Source organism: Thamnophis sirtalis, unplaced genomic scaffold (assembly GCF_051295495.1).
Source record: "Thamnophis sirtalis isolate CommonGarterSnake01/CBP01778 unplaced genomic scaffold, rThaSir2_p1.2 scaffold_11, whole genome shotgun sequence".
Lineage (NCBI taxonomy): Eukaryota > Metazoa > Chordata > Lepidosauria > Squamata > Natricidae > Thamnophis > Thamnophis sirtalis.
In genome coordinates, this window is record NW_028261391.1 from 47,517,385 (window position 1) to 47,535,973 (window position 18,589).

Below are 18,589 nucleotides of genomic sequence, written 5' to 3' on the forward strand. Positions count from 1 at the left end.
TATAGTGTACAGAATGTGGTGCAGACGCTACAGTCAAAAACTACACACAGTTGGCCTAGGACTAGGTTGCCATCAGACTAAGTCATAATGTAATTTATCTGGTTTTCTGCCTATATGGTGTACACTGGTGGTGAGATTCAACTTTTTTTACTACTGGTTCTGTGGGCATGGCTTGGTGAGTGTAGCAGGGGAAGGATACTGCAAAATACCCATTCCCTCCGATCAGCTGGGACTTGGGATGCAGAGAATAGATGGGGGCAGGGCCAGTCAGAGATGTTATTTACTGGTTCTCCGAACTACTCAAAATTTTTGCTATGGTTCTCCAGAACTGGTCAGAACCTGCTGAATACCACTTCTGTTGTGCACCCTTGTGGTTTGTAAATCATGGTTCACTGGGTTAAATAAATTGATGAAATCAAACTGTGACCTAGTAATTGTATGCTAATGAAACTGTACTGTGACTGATGTAATACTGTTTATATTACTGATATAATTTCAAATTTTGCATTTTACTATGTAAATTAATGGATCATCTCATAAGAATCAAATACAGCGCAGGCTTACCAGAAAGGCCTACAATAATCCCGATGGCCACCAGATGGTAGCAAATAACTGACAATTTAGGTATCTTTTTGTAGCAGTCCAGAATTTTGCAGCTGGGATCTTGTAGCCATAGCATACAGTTTAAAGAACTGGCAAAATATATGCACATATGAATTAGGCATACCTCTTAGACAAATTTAAAAGATAGTCTTGGTAAATTAAGACAATATTCATAGATAATAAGAATTAATCCTGTAACTTCATTTAAGATTGTATTGTGCCTAGATTTGTGATACCTCCTCTGCAATAGTATTTACATTTTTCTGACTAGCATAAAACAGCAAAAGACTGATTGCAAGAGGGGGAGAGAGGAATAATAGATTATACTTCTGCCCAGTTTAAAGCATTATCATATCTCCAAGCATCTGAACAGGTGAGCAATATTTTGCTCTTTAGACTTTCACAGACATTAAACCAGTAATTACTTAGTGGTTTAATCAACAATTTATGTTATATAACATCACATTGTTCTTCAATTCCAAAGTTTAAAATATTTAGAATTAATTCCTAAATAGTGAATTAAACATTCATTTTATGATAGAAATAAAAAACCTATGCTGTGTATTACATTTATTTAAAAGAAATAGAATTTTCATAATAAAAATGCATACCAGAACCAGAATTGGCAGCCTTCAGGTGGAGAATTTGTCCATTTTGTCTGCAATGTATACAAACTTACCCATGGTCATTTCCCCCCCCAAAATATAGATATTTAACCTATTGAACATGATGAAAGCTCTTGAGAAGCTACATTTGAGACTTTGTGGAAAAAAAGTTTGGATAAAAGACTGTCTAAGATTTTGGTGGAAACTGAACAAGTCAGTTCAATAGGGTAGACTTTTAGAGAAAAAGTCTAAAACAAGGGACTTGGAGCTAGAGAGAAGGTTGGGTAATTTGGCTACGCTTCAGCTTAGTGAGAAGGAATTTTGTTTGCAGTTTAGGGCTATTCCAGAGGATTCTTCTGAAAATATGCAAAAAAAAAAAAAAAGCTTGCTCAGGCATTAGCTGATTTACTGAGCTGGGAAGAGCTTGTGTAGGTGTGTCATATGAATTCATGTTTTGCTGCAATGAGGAAAACACCAAGAGATATTTGGCACATTTTCTAAGGAAAATAATAGCTATATATTCCTCATTTGGTTAGTAGAAGTGGTATTGGGGTTAATTTCATCCAATCATACATGTCATACAAGATACTAAAAGCAGAGCATTCGTTGTTGACTGTACTACTGGAAAATTCTATTTTCCAACAAAACAGATGTGGTGACTCTAGAAAGAGAGCAGAGAAGAGCAGCAAAGATTATTAGGGGACTGGAGACTAAAACATATGAAGAACGGTTGCAGGAACTGGGTATGTCTAGTTTAATGAAAAGAAGAACTAGGGGAGACATGATAGCAATGTTCCAATATCTCAGGAGTTTCCACAAAGAAGAGGGAGTCAAACTATTCCCCAAGGCACCTGAGGGTAGAACAAGAAGCACTGGGTGAAAGCTAATCAAGGAGAGAAGCAACTTAGAACTGAGGAGAAATTTCCTGACAGAACAATTAATCAGTGGAACAGCTTGCCTCCAGAAGTTGTGAATGCTCCAACCCTGGATGTTTTAGTTCTACCTTTAAAAAAACAAAATTAACATTTCAAAGGGTTTTTATTGGACAATAAAACAAAACATCTCATTTATGGTACTATTTGACATATAATGTTTTGATCTCATGAAAACCCTGAATTATATGCTGTGATGTTATTTTTATATTATGTCACTTTATCAATATTAAATGTCTAATCCCCAGGAAGAATGTGCAGTAAAGAAATGTCAAATGAGAAGCAGGGGGTCATATAAAAAGCAGGAACCATTGTGACTGAAGCCTGTTAGAGTTAATTTTTAATTACTTTATTGCAGAACCTCATAAAATCGCTGATAAGAAAGCAACAACAGTGCTACATATTTTCATTTCTTTAAAAGCAACTCAGACTGATTGCAAACAAGTGTTTATCTTCATAGCACACATTTATTTTACTAGAAAATTGTAGTTTTAATTTTTAATTTTTTTATCAGTTTGAGATTTGCTTAAGCAAAAGTGTACAATTAAACTTTATAAACACTCATGGACAATGAATGAATAAACCTGAACCTTTAAAGACCTTAATCACCATGCCTCCATATAGATTTATATATGAGAGCATTGTCGTACATCAAGCAAAAAATGCCAACTATTTTTTTTTATAACATGTAATGGAAAAGAGTGGCTAAGGCTAATGTTGCTCAACCTGTTTTGAGCAATTTAGGAAGAACAGGTTGTTTCCAACAACAACTTTCTCTTTGCAAAGATAATCCTCTCTGTTGCCTATTTCCTTCACTTGACCGAGAACCGTTGTCAAACTTTATTGGTATATTTATTTGTTAGGTTTTTCTCCTGTTTTGTTCCAGGAGCTCAAGGAAGTTTACGTGGGATCTCTCCAAACATTTATCCCCATTACAGCTTTGGTACTCTCAGGATGGGATTAGAGTTTCCATGGATAAGGATGGACTTGAACCTGGATGACCCCAAACTGAGAGCAGTAACATAACTGTGAGCAAGAGGCCGATAAAAGTCCTTGGAGTGTTCTCTAGAAACTGATATCCTTGAAAACCACATTCCTAAGTGTTTATATCTGTTTCTGGATTTGTTTTGTCCATAATTCAAATCAGAAAAGCTGTAAACTATTTCAGGAAAACGTGGGTAAAGGGCAGCATGTTGAAAGTTGCTACAACTTTCTAAAACAATACTGGTAGGATGTACTGATTTCAAATATGTATGTAATGCTCATAACATTTTGCTTTCTGGGCAAAATGTTATGAGCATTAAAATTCAAGGCTGTTATTGGAAAAAAAAAACCAGAAGTACCCTTCCCTCCAGGCACTGGACAAACAGTTTCATTCTCTGTCCTATCCCAGTGCTTGGGGGAATAACCAGGTCATCACAGCCTTCCAGAAGGCTAAAAAGGTAAGGTATGTTTGGAATTTGAATGACAAGCTGTGGGTTGTATTCCAAAAACTGCGTGGGCAGTAAAAAGGGTGCTCATGTCTTGATTTCCAGAATTTTGAATCCCATAGAGGTTCTCGACTGCATATATTCTCCCTCTGTATATGGTGGATGATAATGATAGGATTGCAAAAATTTGGCATTCATACCCCCTTCCTTGTAGACAGCATACCTAGGCATGATAAGTGGTCAATTTCTTTTTGCTTTGAATTGGGGTTTTGACTGCCATTATAAAGTAAAATTTCCAGGAGTTTAAAAGTGAGGTAAGAGAGGTAGAAGAGTCTTGAAAATTTCTTTGCAGAAAGACCTGGCGCTTGTATTAATGATGATTTAAATGGCAATCCTAAACTTTACTGGACCAAATATTTATTTCTGTACAATTTTACTGGCACAGTACTATTGGTTTTTAATATTGACAGCAGAGGGAGACATGCTTCCATGATAACCAAATTGGAGAAAGGAAACAACCAGCCCCAATAGCAGCAAAGAGAACAGAACTTTAGGATCTTTAAAAAAGTATATTTCTGTCAACATATTTGTGAGATAAATGCTGAAAAAAGTTATCAAAACATCCTGAGTAGATTTTTATTTATTTACTTACTTATTCATTCATCCACCAAATTTGTACAGCTGCCTACCTCATAAAAAGTACCCCTGGATGACATACAACAAAAATATAATAAAATATTTATTTAGCAGTATATATCTTTTGAAAGTCAGTTTTGTGTAGTGGGTAAGGCAGAAACCAGGAGTCGAATGTATTATAAGTGCAATTTAAAAGGATACTTGTGGCATACAAGTTCTGTATTATTAGTGAAAATCCTAACAAAATTCAAAACATATGCAGAACTTCCAGAATTTCATTATCAGTGTATGTTTGGTTTGATTTTATCTATGCTGGAATATTGGCTGCCATTATGAGATTCATGCTTGAATTGTGCACCGTAAGAATATTTTGTCCAAAATAAATCTTGCATAAGACAAATCCAATAAAATAGTAAATAAAAATCTTATGTACCAGTAATAGCTCCAAGATAAAGAAATATCAGAACAGGCCAACCAAAACTGTATCAGTTACTGTAAAATGCTTTGGCAAATAAAATCAGTTTTGAACTAGGATCTTTTTAGAAATGGCTAAACAAATGGCCTCAGAGGAAGAAAATGAACCAGGACAACACAGTGCCCCCAACTCCCAGTTCTGGGATCATTCCAGGATTCCATTATCAATGATAACAAAGGCCATGGAGAGGTCAAGTAAAACAATGGTGGACACACTACCTACATCCTGTTCCCATCAGAGATCAACAAAAAGCATAACCAATACAATTTTTGACCTGTAACCAGGCTTGAATGCTGACTGAAAGGAGTCCAGATAATCTGTTTCATCAAGGATCTTCTGAAGCTGCAGCATGACCACCTTCTCAACAACCTTCCCCACAACCTTCCCCAGAAAGGGAAGATTAGAGATAGGACAAAAATTGTCCATTAGCATGGGATCAAGCAATGGCTTCTTAAGAAGGGCTGAACTACAGCCTCCTTAAAAGGGCTGGGGCATCACCCCCTTATCTAAAGTTACATTAATCGCCCATACATCACTTGCCAGGAGACTTTTACCAGCCTGGAGAATGTGAGTCTAAAACAGATGGCTGAGCTCACATTCCCTAGAATCCTACCACTTCCTCAGGAGCAACTGGTGAAATCATTGCCAGATAACTATACAAAGCCATAGGCATTTCCCTGGACCTGTGTCCACACTAATATCTAACAGGAAATGAATCCAGGTGGCTTTATCTTCTAGAAAATCAGCAGTTCCTCAGGGTGCCCCTGCAGATAAACATTCAAGTTACCTTTACCCAGAGGAACCAGGTCATCTTATAGAGGGTTGCTAAGTAATTTGCAGATGCAATTTCTGCAGAGAAATTCTGGTTTGCCACATGAATAGTTATGAGGTGGGTCTTAATATCTGTGTTCAGTCAAGGTTTTCTTCATCTTCTGCCAGTAGTGCTTGAGATGTCCCTTGATATACTTAATCTGTCTCAATTCTTCCATCTACCACGGGGTATAGATCCATGAGTCAGGAAAGATGGCTTGGGTACAATCCTTAAAATCTCTGTTATCCTCCTATTGCAGACAGTGATTTGGGTCTCAGCAGGACTACGCAGCTGACCTTCAATTATAATCTGCAACTCCCTCTGAAATCCATTGGAGTCCATATCTCAAAATACGAGTTTATCATGCAGCAATAAGTAATAATGTATGGTTTGGTTTTCCCTTGCGGTATTTTATGAATGCTATTTGATTTATAAACTATGGTTGGTGCTTTAATTTATACCATATTCAGCTTAAGGTGAATCCTGCTGTCCTTCTGTGACATAAAGACAAACAGTTTTGGAGGACATGGCTTCATGAAAGAGGCCTCAGTTTATATTTGGAGACAGTTGTCCTAGGATTAAAGTAGTGTCTTTCCTCTTCTTCCAATGCAATTTTTGCAGAAAAAAAATACAGTGATTCACTATGTTGGCAATGACAAAGTTATGGCTAGGATCTGCTCTCAGCTGCAGTGGACATATCCTTTTCATGCATTTTGAAACAGTGGTAGTCCTGTTTTTTTTTAAAAAAAAAACTAGTGATGTTTGCATAAATAGTTGATTTAAACTAGTAAGTGTCATGTTATATCAGCTATACTTTTCTAGTTCTATCCAAAATGAAGGCATTGCATGCTTTTAATTCTTCTGCATATGGGGGTACTTTCTGGTTTTATTACTTTGGGGTAGTTACAAGAGAGTCATTTTGTGTATTCCATGAAATATATCTATATGTAGAACACAAGACACTGATTTCCATTCCTTTGTGGCAGTTACTTATTTTCAGCAATTGGGAGTTGGGGTAAAATTGATTTTTGAACTCTGCCAGTTTGTCCTTCTCGTCTAGGTGACAGATCACAGCTCAGCCCAAGAGTGTGGAGTAGGATTCGAGAATGACCCACCCTCCCGCATGCTCCTCATAATCTTGTCTATGAAGTGTCACTAGAGCTGTCATTTGAATAGTCACTGATGAACATGGGCCTACCAGGCTCCTGAATTCTGGAAAACACTATCCAACATCTGACAGTTTATTGTGACAGGAGATGGGACCACAAATAACCAGGCAGGGGGGACACTCTCAGTGTGCTAATCATACACCTCTGCCTGATACCTTGCCTTTTTGGGGACAGAAGATCAATAACAAATCGGCTCTTTGGGGACAGAAATAGCTCTAGTTTTCTGGCACGGAGCACCTTATGAGCTGGAAACTTGAATCTGGGTAGTAAATGAAGGGAAACCCCGGGAATCCACTAGTCGCTGCCTTTGAACTGTCCTACAGTTAAAGCTAAAGGACAGGTCAATTGGCAAGCTTCGTAACTCAGGTTTTAGGTTTTTAGGTATTGGGTTGTTTTAAGTATTGGGTATTTGACTGTCGGGCAGCACAACTCGTGGCTGGCATACCTTTCTGCTGGAAAAAAGGAGAAAAGAACTGAAGGAACGAAGAGCCGCAATAAAGTATTTCTCACGAGCAAAACGCCGTCGGGAAAATTCGGATGGAAAACAAAGAGAAGGCGGTTGCAGGCACAAATGTAGCGTAGCGGCGAGCAATAAGGCGCCCATAGGCAGAGTTTATCTTCAAGCAGAGTTCGCTTCGCGGTTAAAGAACGCTTAAGAGGCCCGGTTCCGGAAGAAAACTCTCCGCCCCATTGGCTGATCCTCTGACCAATCTCCGTCGTCCTCCCTTCCGATTGGCGTTTCGCTGACTCCTTGTTAAGGCTAAGATATACACAAGCATCACGCGCTCTTTTAACAGGAAAGAAGGCCGAGAGAAATGCCCCCCCCCCCCTACTCCCTCCGAGCTGTATTGCGAGGTAATGATCAACAATATAGGCAGGGTTAACATCGGTTCGGTAAAACTCGTGGATTCTGGGAAGAAGCCCAGAACAAACCGATTCGAATGAATCGAATTGCCGGTCTCGCTGGATAAGGGAGTGAAAAAACAACAACCTCCCCCGGCTTCAATATGTAGCGCAGGCACTTCTCTCCTCACCCGCCCCCAACCACGGAAAAAAGTGGAAGGCTGACCTACCGGCCGGCTAGCCCTTGTCCCCACCCTGTATTCATGAGCCATCCGATTGGACGATTGTTCTTTATCTGCACCCTCCGCTGCCTCGCTTGCCTTCACCTCATTGGTTGATGCGCACGCGCGCGTCTCTCTCCCCCTCCCCGTCCCCTTCGGGGTAGGGGTTGGAGCAGCTCCTGGCACAGGCCCGGCAGTCGCTTGTCATCCGCCGAGGACTTCGCTACTGGCTCTCTTCGTTAAGCGCTGGCACAATGAGGTCGCTCAGTTTACTGTGGCCGCGTTACCACTGACCTTTATCTCTTGGAATATGGCCGCGCCGCTCCCCGCGGTCGCTCCCAGGCTCATGGCAGGGCCGGCGGGAGGCGGCGAAAGGGAGACGCGGATGCTACCACGGTCGCCACTGCTGTTGCCTCTGCTGCTAGGAATTCTCCTCAGCCGGTGCCTGGGAGAACAGCCCGCTCGCGCCGCCGCCGCCTCTTCCTCTTCCTCTTCCTCCTCCTCCTCCTCCTCCTCCTCCTTGTTGCCCGGGGCATCTGATTCTGAGGAAACGGTGATAATAGGGTTACGGCTGGAGGACACGGACGACGTGTCCTTTATGGAAAAGGGAGTGCTCCGGGTGAGCGAGAGAACTCGTGTCAAACTGCGGGTCTACGGGCAGAATATCAATAACGAGACCTGGTCCCGCATCGCATTCACCGAGCATGAACGGTGGAGGGATGGGGAAGGCAGGCGGCCGCCAGCTGAACAAGAGGACGGTCCGGTCCCCGTGGGCTCCATGTCGTCGGCCCCGCAGCGTTGCGGCATCCGGACGTCGGACATCATCATCCTCCCGCATATCACCCTCAACCGCCGTACCTCGGGGATCATCGAGATCGATATTAAGCCGTTGCGCAAAACGGAAAAAAGCAAGTCGTACTACCTGTGTACCTCGGTGTCTTCCCCTGCGATCTTAGGAGGGGCGGGGAGTGTGGCCGGGAGCCCCGGTGTTGGAGCTGGCATTATTGGTCCCGATGGAGGGCCCTGGACTGAGACCACCTGGATCTATCACGATGGTGAGGACACCAAGATGATTGTAGGTGAGGAGAAGAAATTCTTGTTACCCTTCTGGCTTCAGGTGATCTTCATCTCCCTCCTGTTGTGTCTTTCTGGCATGTTCAGTGGTCTCAACCTGGGACTTATGGCTCTTGATCCTATGGAGTTGCGTATTGTGCAGAATTGTGGAACAGAAAAAGAAAAAAACTATGCTAAGCGCATTGAGCCTGTGCGCCGCCAGGGCAACTACTTGCTCTGTTCTTTGCTCTTGGGTAATGTATTGGTCAATACTACTCTTACCATCCTGCTCGATGACATTGCAGGTTCTGGACTGGTGGCGGTGGTAGTATCCACCATTGGTATTGTCATTTTTGGTGAGATTGTGCCACAGGCTATTTGTTCCCGGCATGGTCTGGCTGTGGGTGCCAACACCATCTTCCTTACGAAGTTCTTTATGATGATGACCTTTCCAGCCTCTTATCCAGTCAGCAAACTGCTGGACTGTGTTTTAGGGCAAGAGATTGGTACTGTCTATAACCGTGAGAAGCTACTTGAAATGTTAAGAGTCACTGATCCTTACAATGATTTGGTCAAAGAAGAATTGAATATAATTCAAGGAGCGCTGGAATTGCGCACCAAAACTGTGGAGGATGTAATGACTCCTCTCCGGGATTGCTTCATGATTACTGCTGAAGCTGTACTTGATTTCAACACTATGTCTGAAATCATGGAGAGTGGATATACACGTATCCCGGTTTTTGAAGGAGACCGCTCTAATATTGTGGACCTTCTTTTTGTCAAAGACTTAGCTTTTGTGGATCCTGATGATTGCACTCCACTCAAGACCATCACACGTTTCTATAACCACCCACTGCACTTTGTCTTCAATGACACCAAGCTTGATGCCATGCTTGAGGAATTCAAAAAAGGTGGGATGATGGTGGCTGGTGAAGGGAGTGGGGAAGGAAAATGTGAAAAGGAGCTTCAGGAGTATGGAAGGTACTTGATTATTACAATGAAAGATGGAGTTCTGGGGATATTAAATTCTGTGCTTAACATTTGGTGTTTATATGGTATAGCTCAGAATAGTAAACTGATTCTTTTGCCTTCACATATTTTCCTTGTATTCATAAACTTTAATCTACAGCTCCCATCATTTCTATTCATATGTATGTTATTGAATGTAGTTTAAGGATCAGTTTAGGTTTTTCACTGTCCAATGATTATTCAGATATTATGTTGAATTGTAACTCCAACCTGGACTCATCATCTGTCTTATGTGCACCTATGACTGCTAATATCTCAAGAAACAAGAGGAATTTATGGGCCCAGATTGTATCTGAATGTATAGGTTAAAGTAATAAATAACAAGCATTCTCTTTCAATAGAAATGTATGCCTGGTATGTGCATCATGCCATATATGAACTTTTACTTATCTGATGTTTATCTTAGACTTGAATTGATTATTATTGGCAACTAGTTTTATATCTCAGGTTATCTTTCCTTGAATAGCAATTTTTGTTTCCTTTAACAACTATTTGTTAACTATTCACTAGTTGCAATAATACAGCCTCTGTTTTATATAGTAAAACATTTGGTAGATGTGTATGATACAGAGCTCTTACATGGTAAATGCTTAGATACAGATTGAGTTAAAATTTTAGGTCAATAATAATGTTGGTTAATGTTGGCTTTTTTCTCATTGTGCACATAAACATGATTCGGAATTGTGATTATGAATCCTCAATGTATCTATACTGTACATGAAAGTTAAAGCCAAATAAGTCATCCAATATTATAACTTTTATGCTATGTTAATATTTTAGGTAGGTTTTTTTCTACACATTTTGTGAGATATCTTTCAGTAATTTATATCAACTAACATACATTGGCATTAAATTGTCATTGAGTTTGTTTTTAACATCCCAAAACCTCTGTTTAAAACATTGTTAGTATTTTCCACAGCTAGCCTAGCATACCAACACTCTGCGGACATGATTGTCTCTAGCTGTAAAGAGAGACATTTACTTAAGTATCTGATTCTGATTGTCACAAAAACATTGTAAACTATTATTTATTTAATTTATTATTGGTGCCTTTTTACTGCCAGGGATATTTTCTTCCTCAGGTGTCCAAATCATCTGACTTAGTTATGCAGTGCACTTGATTTTTGGAAGAGGAAGCTGGTCTGCTCTGCAATCACGAACACTGTTAAAAAGTAGTTTGGTCTGTGTGATTTATATGAATTTCATTACATATTCTCTTATATCTTGTTACATTAACTAGAAATCACTGATGACATCTTCTGAATGATACTATCTTTTTCTCCAGCTTGGTGAGCAAGAGCACATTTTATTGGTTCTCTTGTTATGAATTTCTTTTCAGCTGCAAACTGCCAGTACTAAGAATCATTTAGAACCATTCTAAAATCTACTTGTTTGGCTGGACTTTGAGATCAATTAAGTTGGGAACCATAGTGAAAGGTATACTGTTGCTTAGTTTCTGTGCATTTCTATGGGTCAAGCACTCTGAATGTTTAGAGTAGGCTATCAATCTAAAGATAATTGTGATCAAATTCTTGCAGGGAAAATATATTTGAAGATAGTTGGATTCAACATCAGCTTGAGATTAGCATTTGTTCAGTATTTGGATAAACAGGTTACTGCTGGTGTTAACTTTTTCTTAAAGTGGTACTTACTCTGTAGCAATATCACTTAGACTTATATACTGCTTCATAGTACTTTTTACAGCCCTCTCTAAGCGGTTTATAGAGTCATCCTATTGCCTCCAACAATCTGGGTCCTTATTTTACCAACCTCGAAAGGATGGAAGGCTGAGTCAAACTTGAGCCTGGTGAGATTTGAACTGTCAAACTGCAGCTAGCAGTCTGCTGAAGTAGCCTGCAGTACTGCACTCTAACCACTGTGTCACCTCAGCTCTTTCAAACCCTAACCCTAACCTCTGTTTGCTGAACTTTTGCACAGTTGGCAATTTGTAGGCAGTTTAAACTGCTAGTTAGATTTCAAATAGTGCCAGTCTGAAAACCTTACCTTTAACTTTTTCCATCTAAAAGTTACCCACCTTTCAGTTTTATATTCACTCTAGTTTTATTTTTCTTTTCATTTTTCAAATGAATATGTTTTGGTGGATAAAATGTTTTGGTAATCTATTATGTATCTTCCATAACCACTTGGTATATTCTAGAATAAGAACCAGCCTTGTTTATTGGACTTTATAATTTATGAAAAGTGAATTTAGTGAGATTGTATTGCAATCTAATCACGAAACTGTAGCAAATAGTACTATATGCCCATTTTAGTAATAGTTTAAGATTATCGAATACCACAAAAGCAATATTGTTGAATTTATAATTATATTTACAATTTAAGTTTATATAGCCACCCATCTTACAAAACTTTGGTTTTAATTTATACAAAATAAATAGATTAGTGCATGTATATATGTAAAAAAAAAAACACACACAAACACACATTGGCACATACACACACACACACACACACATACACTATAGAAGCTAAAATGAGGGGGCAGGATAGATTTACTAAGAAAGTAACAAATACCTGTAAAATAACACTTTTGTTTTTCGGTCCTTCTACTCATTCCCTTAAACTGTAATCCATTTGTTAGAGGGTAAGATTATTAAGCATAGAAGAATTATTTCTCAGTCAATATACTTAGATTGTTCAGTGGTATTAGTAAAATATATTATGATTAAAATGAAGATACTCTGGTTGCAAATTTTTCTTCTGGACAATAACAAGTTTAGCTAAAGATTAATGTATACAATTCTGTTTAGATATGTCAAATTCATTATTTGTATTTATAATTTATATATATATATTGCCCTTTTATATTAATACATAATATATAATATTCTTTTTTCAGAGACTTATATATTCTGAAAAGATGCTGGTAGAGTTGGATTTATTTTCAAAATGAGAGATCCCTAAATTTAGTAAGCTATTGTAGCATTGTGTGGAATGGATTAAAACATTATCTTGCTGTCATACTGAAATAGAAAAGTTATTTTCCTTAAATGGAAAAAATTCTTCTAGATTAATATTCAAATTGTGTTGTACATTAACATACTTTGTGCTGTCTTTGTTATTTTATAATAATTTCTTATGCCTTTTGTTCTCACAAATCTCTGTGTAAAACAGTCTTTGCAAGTTCCTATTTATGTGATTGATTCTGCAAAATACTGTAACATTATTAACACTAGTATAAAAACAAGTTGACCTCTATATTTTCCTCAACTTGAAATCAACCTACCCATATATAAGCAGAACACCAGAGCAGTCCTACTAATTAATCTTAATATAATTAGTTCAATGCTTTGACACCTCCTTCCTCCAATATTGGAGGTTTTGAATGTGTGGGCTAAAGTCCTTTTTTTAAAGATGCAAGACATCTGAAGATAAGACACCAGCAGCTTACAAATTAATCAACAGAGTCCTGCATTGCGCATAATGCCAGACACTTCTTATTATTCCCAATAATAGAAATACACACTGGATTCTCCCATTATGCCTGTCATTGATTAAACATGTTTATTAAATAAATCACAATAAGTAAATTCACATAATATGCTAAGAAGTAAATACAGTGGTCTTTTTAAAAAACCTGATATTTGGTTTTATGAACAGAATTTGGGTTGGTCCTGTTCTACTTGTCATCTAATGATAGAAGTGGATGCATGTTGTTGAGAGACTGGTGATGTAGGTTAAAGTTTAAGGAATATCTGATGTGAATATGATTAAAATTTAATATGAATTAGGATATGAATGTAATACAATCAGATGAAAATTTCAGTAATAATTATAGTACAGGATTCATTTGTGTATATTCATCTTGAGTGATTGGGTGACCATTATTAGTTTCAATAAGTACTCCTGCATTGATAAAGTGTTTCATTAAGTATCATATTATGGTGAATGTAAATAAGTAGTTTCTGTTTCTTTCCTCACTCTACATTCTTGATGATGTTAAGGGAGTGTTAATATGTTTGCTTCAATTTGCATCCAAAGCTCTTAAATTTGGGGATTTTTTGTGTGCAAGGTTTGGAGTATCAGAAGGTGAAAAGGCTACTATCAATTTCTACTTAGTATTGTAGTAGAGATTCAAAATAGTCTTTGTTCTGACAAAATAAGCCAATTACAAATAAGCCAATTTTGATTTTTACTTTGTGATGTTTTGCTGAAAAAGCAAGAACTGTTAGCATATTAAATAGAACTTCGTCCAGATTTTCCTCATTAAAGAAAAATGGGACAAAGAAAATTACTTTTGTTATCCATAATCTTTTGAAAATAAATTATTTATGGATGGGAAAACAGTTCTTTGAAGTAAATATGGCACTGTATTGTTCAGTTGTTAGAATTTATAATGGGATTTTCCAAATGTGGGATTTGGAACTTTGATACTCTTGATCAAAACTCAAAGCTCTAAGCAATGCAACATTTGCTGCATTCAAATTATGGTAACTTTTTTTTTTTACTTTAGTCTTTCACAGAAGCCCATTAGATCCTCTTGCCACCATAGGATTCTGTGGACCACAGAGTGGAGTTATCCACTCCAATTATAGTGTAAAACTATAATCAACCCCCAAGTTGTGTGATTTGCCTTTAAACCAGGGGCAAGTATTGTTAAAAATCTGATTTGAAAATAAATTTATGGGCAATTTTTCACTTGCCTTCCTTCCAGTGGACAAGTGATTTTAATGATCCTGTTTTTGCTTGAGCAATGAGCTTTCACTAAAACCATTGGCATTTTTTCTTGTCTTTTTTTTTTAAACTGGCTGTTCTCAGCATGTATGATTCTAAATCCCAATCCTTCTATTTCTTAGTTTACCACAAAAATTTAGCTTGAAATTCCTTGTATTTAAAACTGTAAAGCTAGTACACATAGTGCAGACCACTCTGTATAGAAACTTTCCCAGAGCCTTTTATAACACTGAATTCTTCCTTATCTGTTGTAGTTGTAGACCTAGAGACTTTGAGATTTGCTTCTTGTTCTTGTTTTATCTTTTTGTTTGCTACTATATTACACTACAAGTTTGCTGAGTTTGGATTAATAACTTGTTTTGAAAAGAGCACCCACATAATACTGCTCCAGTGTTCTAGTAAGCTACATGGATACCTTGCAATTTTCTTTGAATTCTATTCAGGGTTTTAGAACACAACATACTTTAAAACTTTAAATTTTAAAAATAGTTTGAAAAGGAAACACTGGAATTAAACTACAGTGGGTATAAGGAAACACGTTCAGTTGATAGCAATTAAGTGTTTTAGTGGCTTCTTCCTAGTATGCAAATATGCTTATCTACTGTAACTAGGGCAAATTTTGTATGTGAAAGCATTCAGCTGAAAACAAGCCTAGGTCAAACCATTCTTGAACTGAATATCTGACAAATGCTGTTTTGTTGGTAAAACATGATGGTGTCAGATGGTAGCACTGAAGCTGACTGAATGATCCCAGAAAAAGTAGTTTGATGAGAGACCACACCAAAATCTTACAAATGTAGGCTAAACTGGGAAACGAAAATGAAAATGCAAGAAAGTTGTAGTTGTTCTGTTTTTTGTAAGAAAATATATTGGTACAATGTAGAAATAATATGGAATATAATATGGAGTATAATATGGAATATAATATGGAGTATAATATGGAATATAATATGGAATAATATGGATAAATCATCACAAATTTCAAAGTCTTAGTATTATTGAATAATAATATAAAAATAAACAGTCTTTTGAATCAATAGTGTTCTTGTTAAATAATACTAAGCCTTAGAAATCAGATTTCAGCTTTTTTTTTAAATTGAGAAAATACAGGGAATCCTCAATTTGTGACCATAATTGAACTCATAATTTCTGTTGCTGAGATAGTTAAATGATTTTTCCCCATTTTACGACCTTTCTTGCCACAGTTGTTATGTGAATCATTGCAGTTGTTAAGTTAATAACACGGCTGTTAAGTGAATCTGGCTTCCCTATTGACTTCGTTTGTCAGAAGGTCGGAAAAGCTGATTACATGACCCCAGGATACTGTAACTTTCATATGAATCAGTTGCCAAGCATCTGAATTTTGATTACGTGACCATTGGGTGTTACAATGATTGCTAGTGTGAAAAACAGTCATGTCCCTTTTTTTCAGTTCAGTTATAACTTCAAACAATCATTAAATGAACTGTTGTAAGTCGAGAGCTACCTGTAGTCTTTAATGAATGTATTGATGGTCAGAGAAGCAGTTTTAAACAATTTGCAGAGACAATAACATTTGAAGTTTAATATTATATAGTGAATATTTTAAGTATAAACCAAATGCAGATTAAAGAAAAATCCAACACTTTTTCCTACTGAATTAATCCGTGCTATCTGTATATATGGAGTTGGGTAGTAATGGTGGTAGAGAGAGATATTTGTGCTTTTCTAGATTAGCTGAACTAGTATTCTAGCTGGGGTATGAAATCATGAATGATATTCTAAATTACAGTTCACCAACATTTTGAGGTTTGTAGGTTCACAAACTCAGATATGTTCTGTTTCCTTTTGGTTGGTTTTAATTAAATTACTACTACTTTTCAGTCTTAGGTTATCTCTAGTCTATTATGAGGATAACAGGAAATAAGAATTTGGCCAGCTATATCTGGTGAATGTATTGGTGGGTTTTGAACATAAAGGGTTTTTTTAATATTCAAACACGTGACCATCATTTTCTCTTCTAACACACTCATATAACCCTATGCAATTACATAATGACTAAGGACTGAAGGAGGCTTACATTGTCAGAAGTTTAAATATACAATAAATCTGAGTATATACAAAAGAATGCAGGCTAAATATTTAATAAAGAATATTAGCAAAATAGTGAAATAAATGGAATTAAATTGTAATTCTTATCTGGAATGAGATCCTTCTGTTAGAATGGAATTATTGCGGGAATTGTGTAATGTAAACTTAAATTGAGACTCTGAAATGTTTGGTTCATTTACGTATAAGATAACAACAGTACTACAGGAGTATTGTTAGCTAGTGTTTTGATTCCCGGTCCACATCTCATTTTTTAATTTTTTTTAGGCTTCCCTGGTTCCAATAATTGAGCTCATAAAACTAATCATTGACACTGGAGAATGCAGTGCTATGAACCATGCCATGTCTAGTGTGCGTGACCTGGCACTCACACACTGATTTGACAAGGGTCATAATTTGCAGCCTGCCAGCTACAAACAGTAGCGTAAATACTAAACTCTAATGAACTGCAACTACCAGCACATGTCTAATGACCCCAGATCAGCTGGCTACTTCAGCCTGTCTGTTGCCAAGGTCATCCAGTTTAGATGTATTTGGTGGGAGTTTTTACCTTCTGAAGAGATGGAGAATGGTATGAATAGGTTTTACTAATTCAGTTTAGAGAAAAATCTTCAGCTTTTTAATAAAGCAGTTGTGTTTATTTGAGGTTTTTTTTTTAATGTAGTCTTTTATAGTTGCAAAAACAGCATCAAAATCCACAATGTCTACTGCCTGTTCCTAACACATTATTCATTTCTATGACATCATGCAGTCTAAGCCAATAGCAGCTGAGAAATGACTGTTGTAACAGAAAAAAAAAAACACATTCATTGTTCTTTAAAATTCTTCTATGCTCAAATAACACCAAAATGGCAAGATTGTGTTTTGAATAAAGTATAATAAAGAGCCCCTCTCTGAGAGAGATGGGTGGTTTAAAAATAGGGAGGAAATAAATAAATAAAATAAAATAAAATAAATGTCTTATACTGATCTCTATTCGGATATTAAATTGAAGCTTTGAGAATACTTTCATTTGTTCAAATCTGGAGTATTTTTAAATTTTGAAAAAAGATAAACTTTTAGTGTCAAAGTGTGATCTAAACCTGACAGAAATTTGAATTGAGTGATTAGCTACATATTATACATTATCTCCCAGAGTATGAATGTGTACAATAAATAATGTAAAGAAAAGTATTTTTATTATATACATTCAATAAATGTCCATTTACTCTAAGGTAGTTTTTCTCAACCTCAGCAATTTTAAGATGTGTGGACTTCAATTCCCTGAATTCCACAGCCAGCGTAGGAATTGAAGTCCACATATCTTAAAGTTGCAGAGATTGAGTAATACTCTCTGCTATGATACTGGTTCATTTAGGATATTTCATTTTTAGCAAGGTCTTCACTCATTTTGTGATTGTTATACTTTAATTAGTTTGTTTAAGAAATTCATCCATTAGACATATTTAATTACGGCGGTACCGTAATAGATTTACCTGTATCTTCCTTTTGTCAAAGTCAGCAGGAGACAAGTTGTTAGTTCACACCTAGTACTAATTTTTTTAGATCTACATTTTATTGACTTGCTGTAGTAATGAGATATGCTTGGACATTCTTATGTTTTAGGCAGAAACACTTGCTACCCATTCAAATAGGAATATAATCTCTCATGTGCATCCTTCTCATGTTTTTGTTTATAATGGTGTTACACAAGCTTGGCAGACCAGAAATGTCGCAGACTATTATTTTTGTATGAAATACCATATTGTTGAACATTTTTGTTGTTAAGGACAAACTATCAAAGTATCATTAAAAATAATCAAATTTTGGATCCCAACCAAAATATCTGTCTGCAAATCGAAACTGTTTTCATAATTTTTACAAAGCTAAAGAATAATAATGTCACATATTTGTATGGTCTCTTTTGCCTACGGAGGCAAAATGCATGGAGAGATATGATTATCTTAGGCTTTTCTAGGAAAGTTCAAGTGATTGCTCTGAGATTGGCAACATAGATAAC

General features: G+C 36.9%; 1 protein-coding gene across 5 annotated transcripts in view; it reads left to right on the forward strand.

Annotated features, from left to right (window-relative positions):
* Positions 1–7,883: 7,883 nt before the first annotated feature.
* CNNM2 (cyclin and CBS domain divalent metal cation transport mediator 2) overlaps positions 7,884–18,589 on the forward strand; it is a 156,489-nt gene continuing 145,783 nt past the window's right edge. For 3 of the 5 annotated variants that reach the window (XM_087725765.1, XM_087725764.1, XM_087725766.1), the window contains exon 1: positions 7,902–9,689. In XM_087725765.1, the coding sequence (XP_087581891.1) occupies positions 8,036–9,689 (1,654 nt within the window). In that variant the 5' untranslated portion in view covers positions 7,902–8,035. Of the gene's footprint in view, positions 9,690–18,589 lie in introns of all 5 variants that reach the window. The other 2 variants (XM_087725768.1, XM_087725767.1) reach the window with 2 other exon arrangements.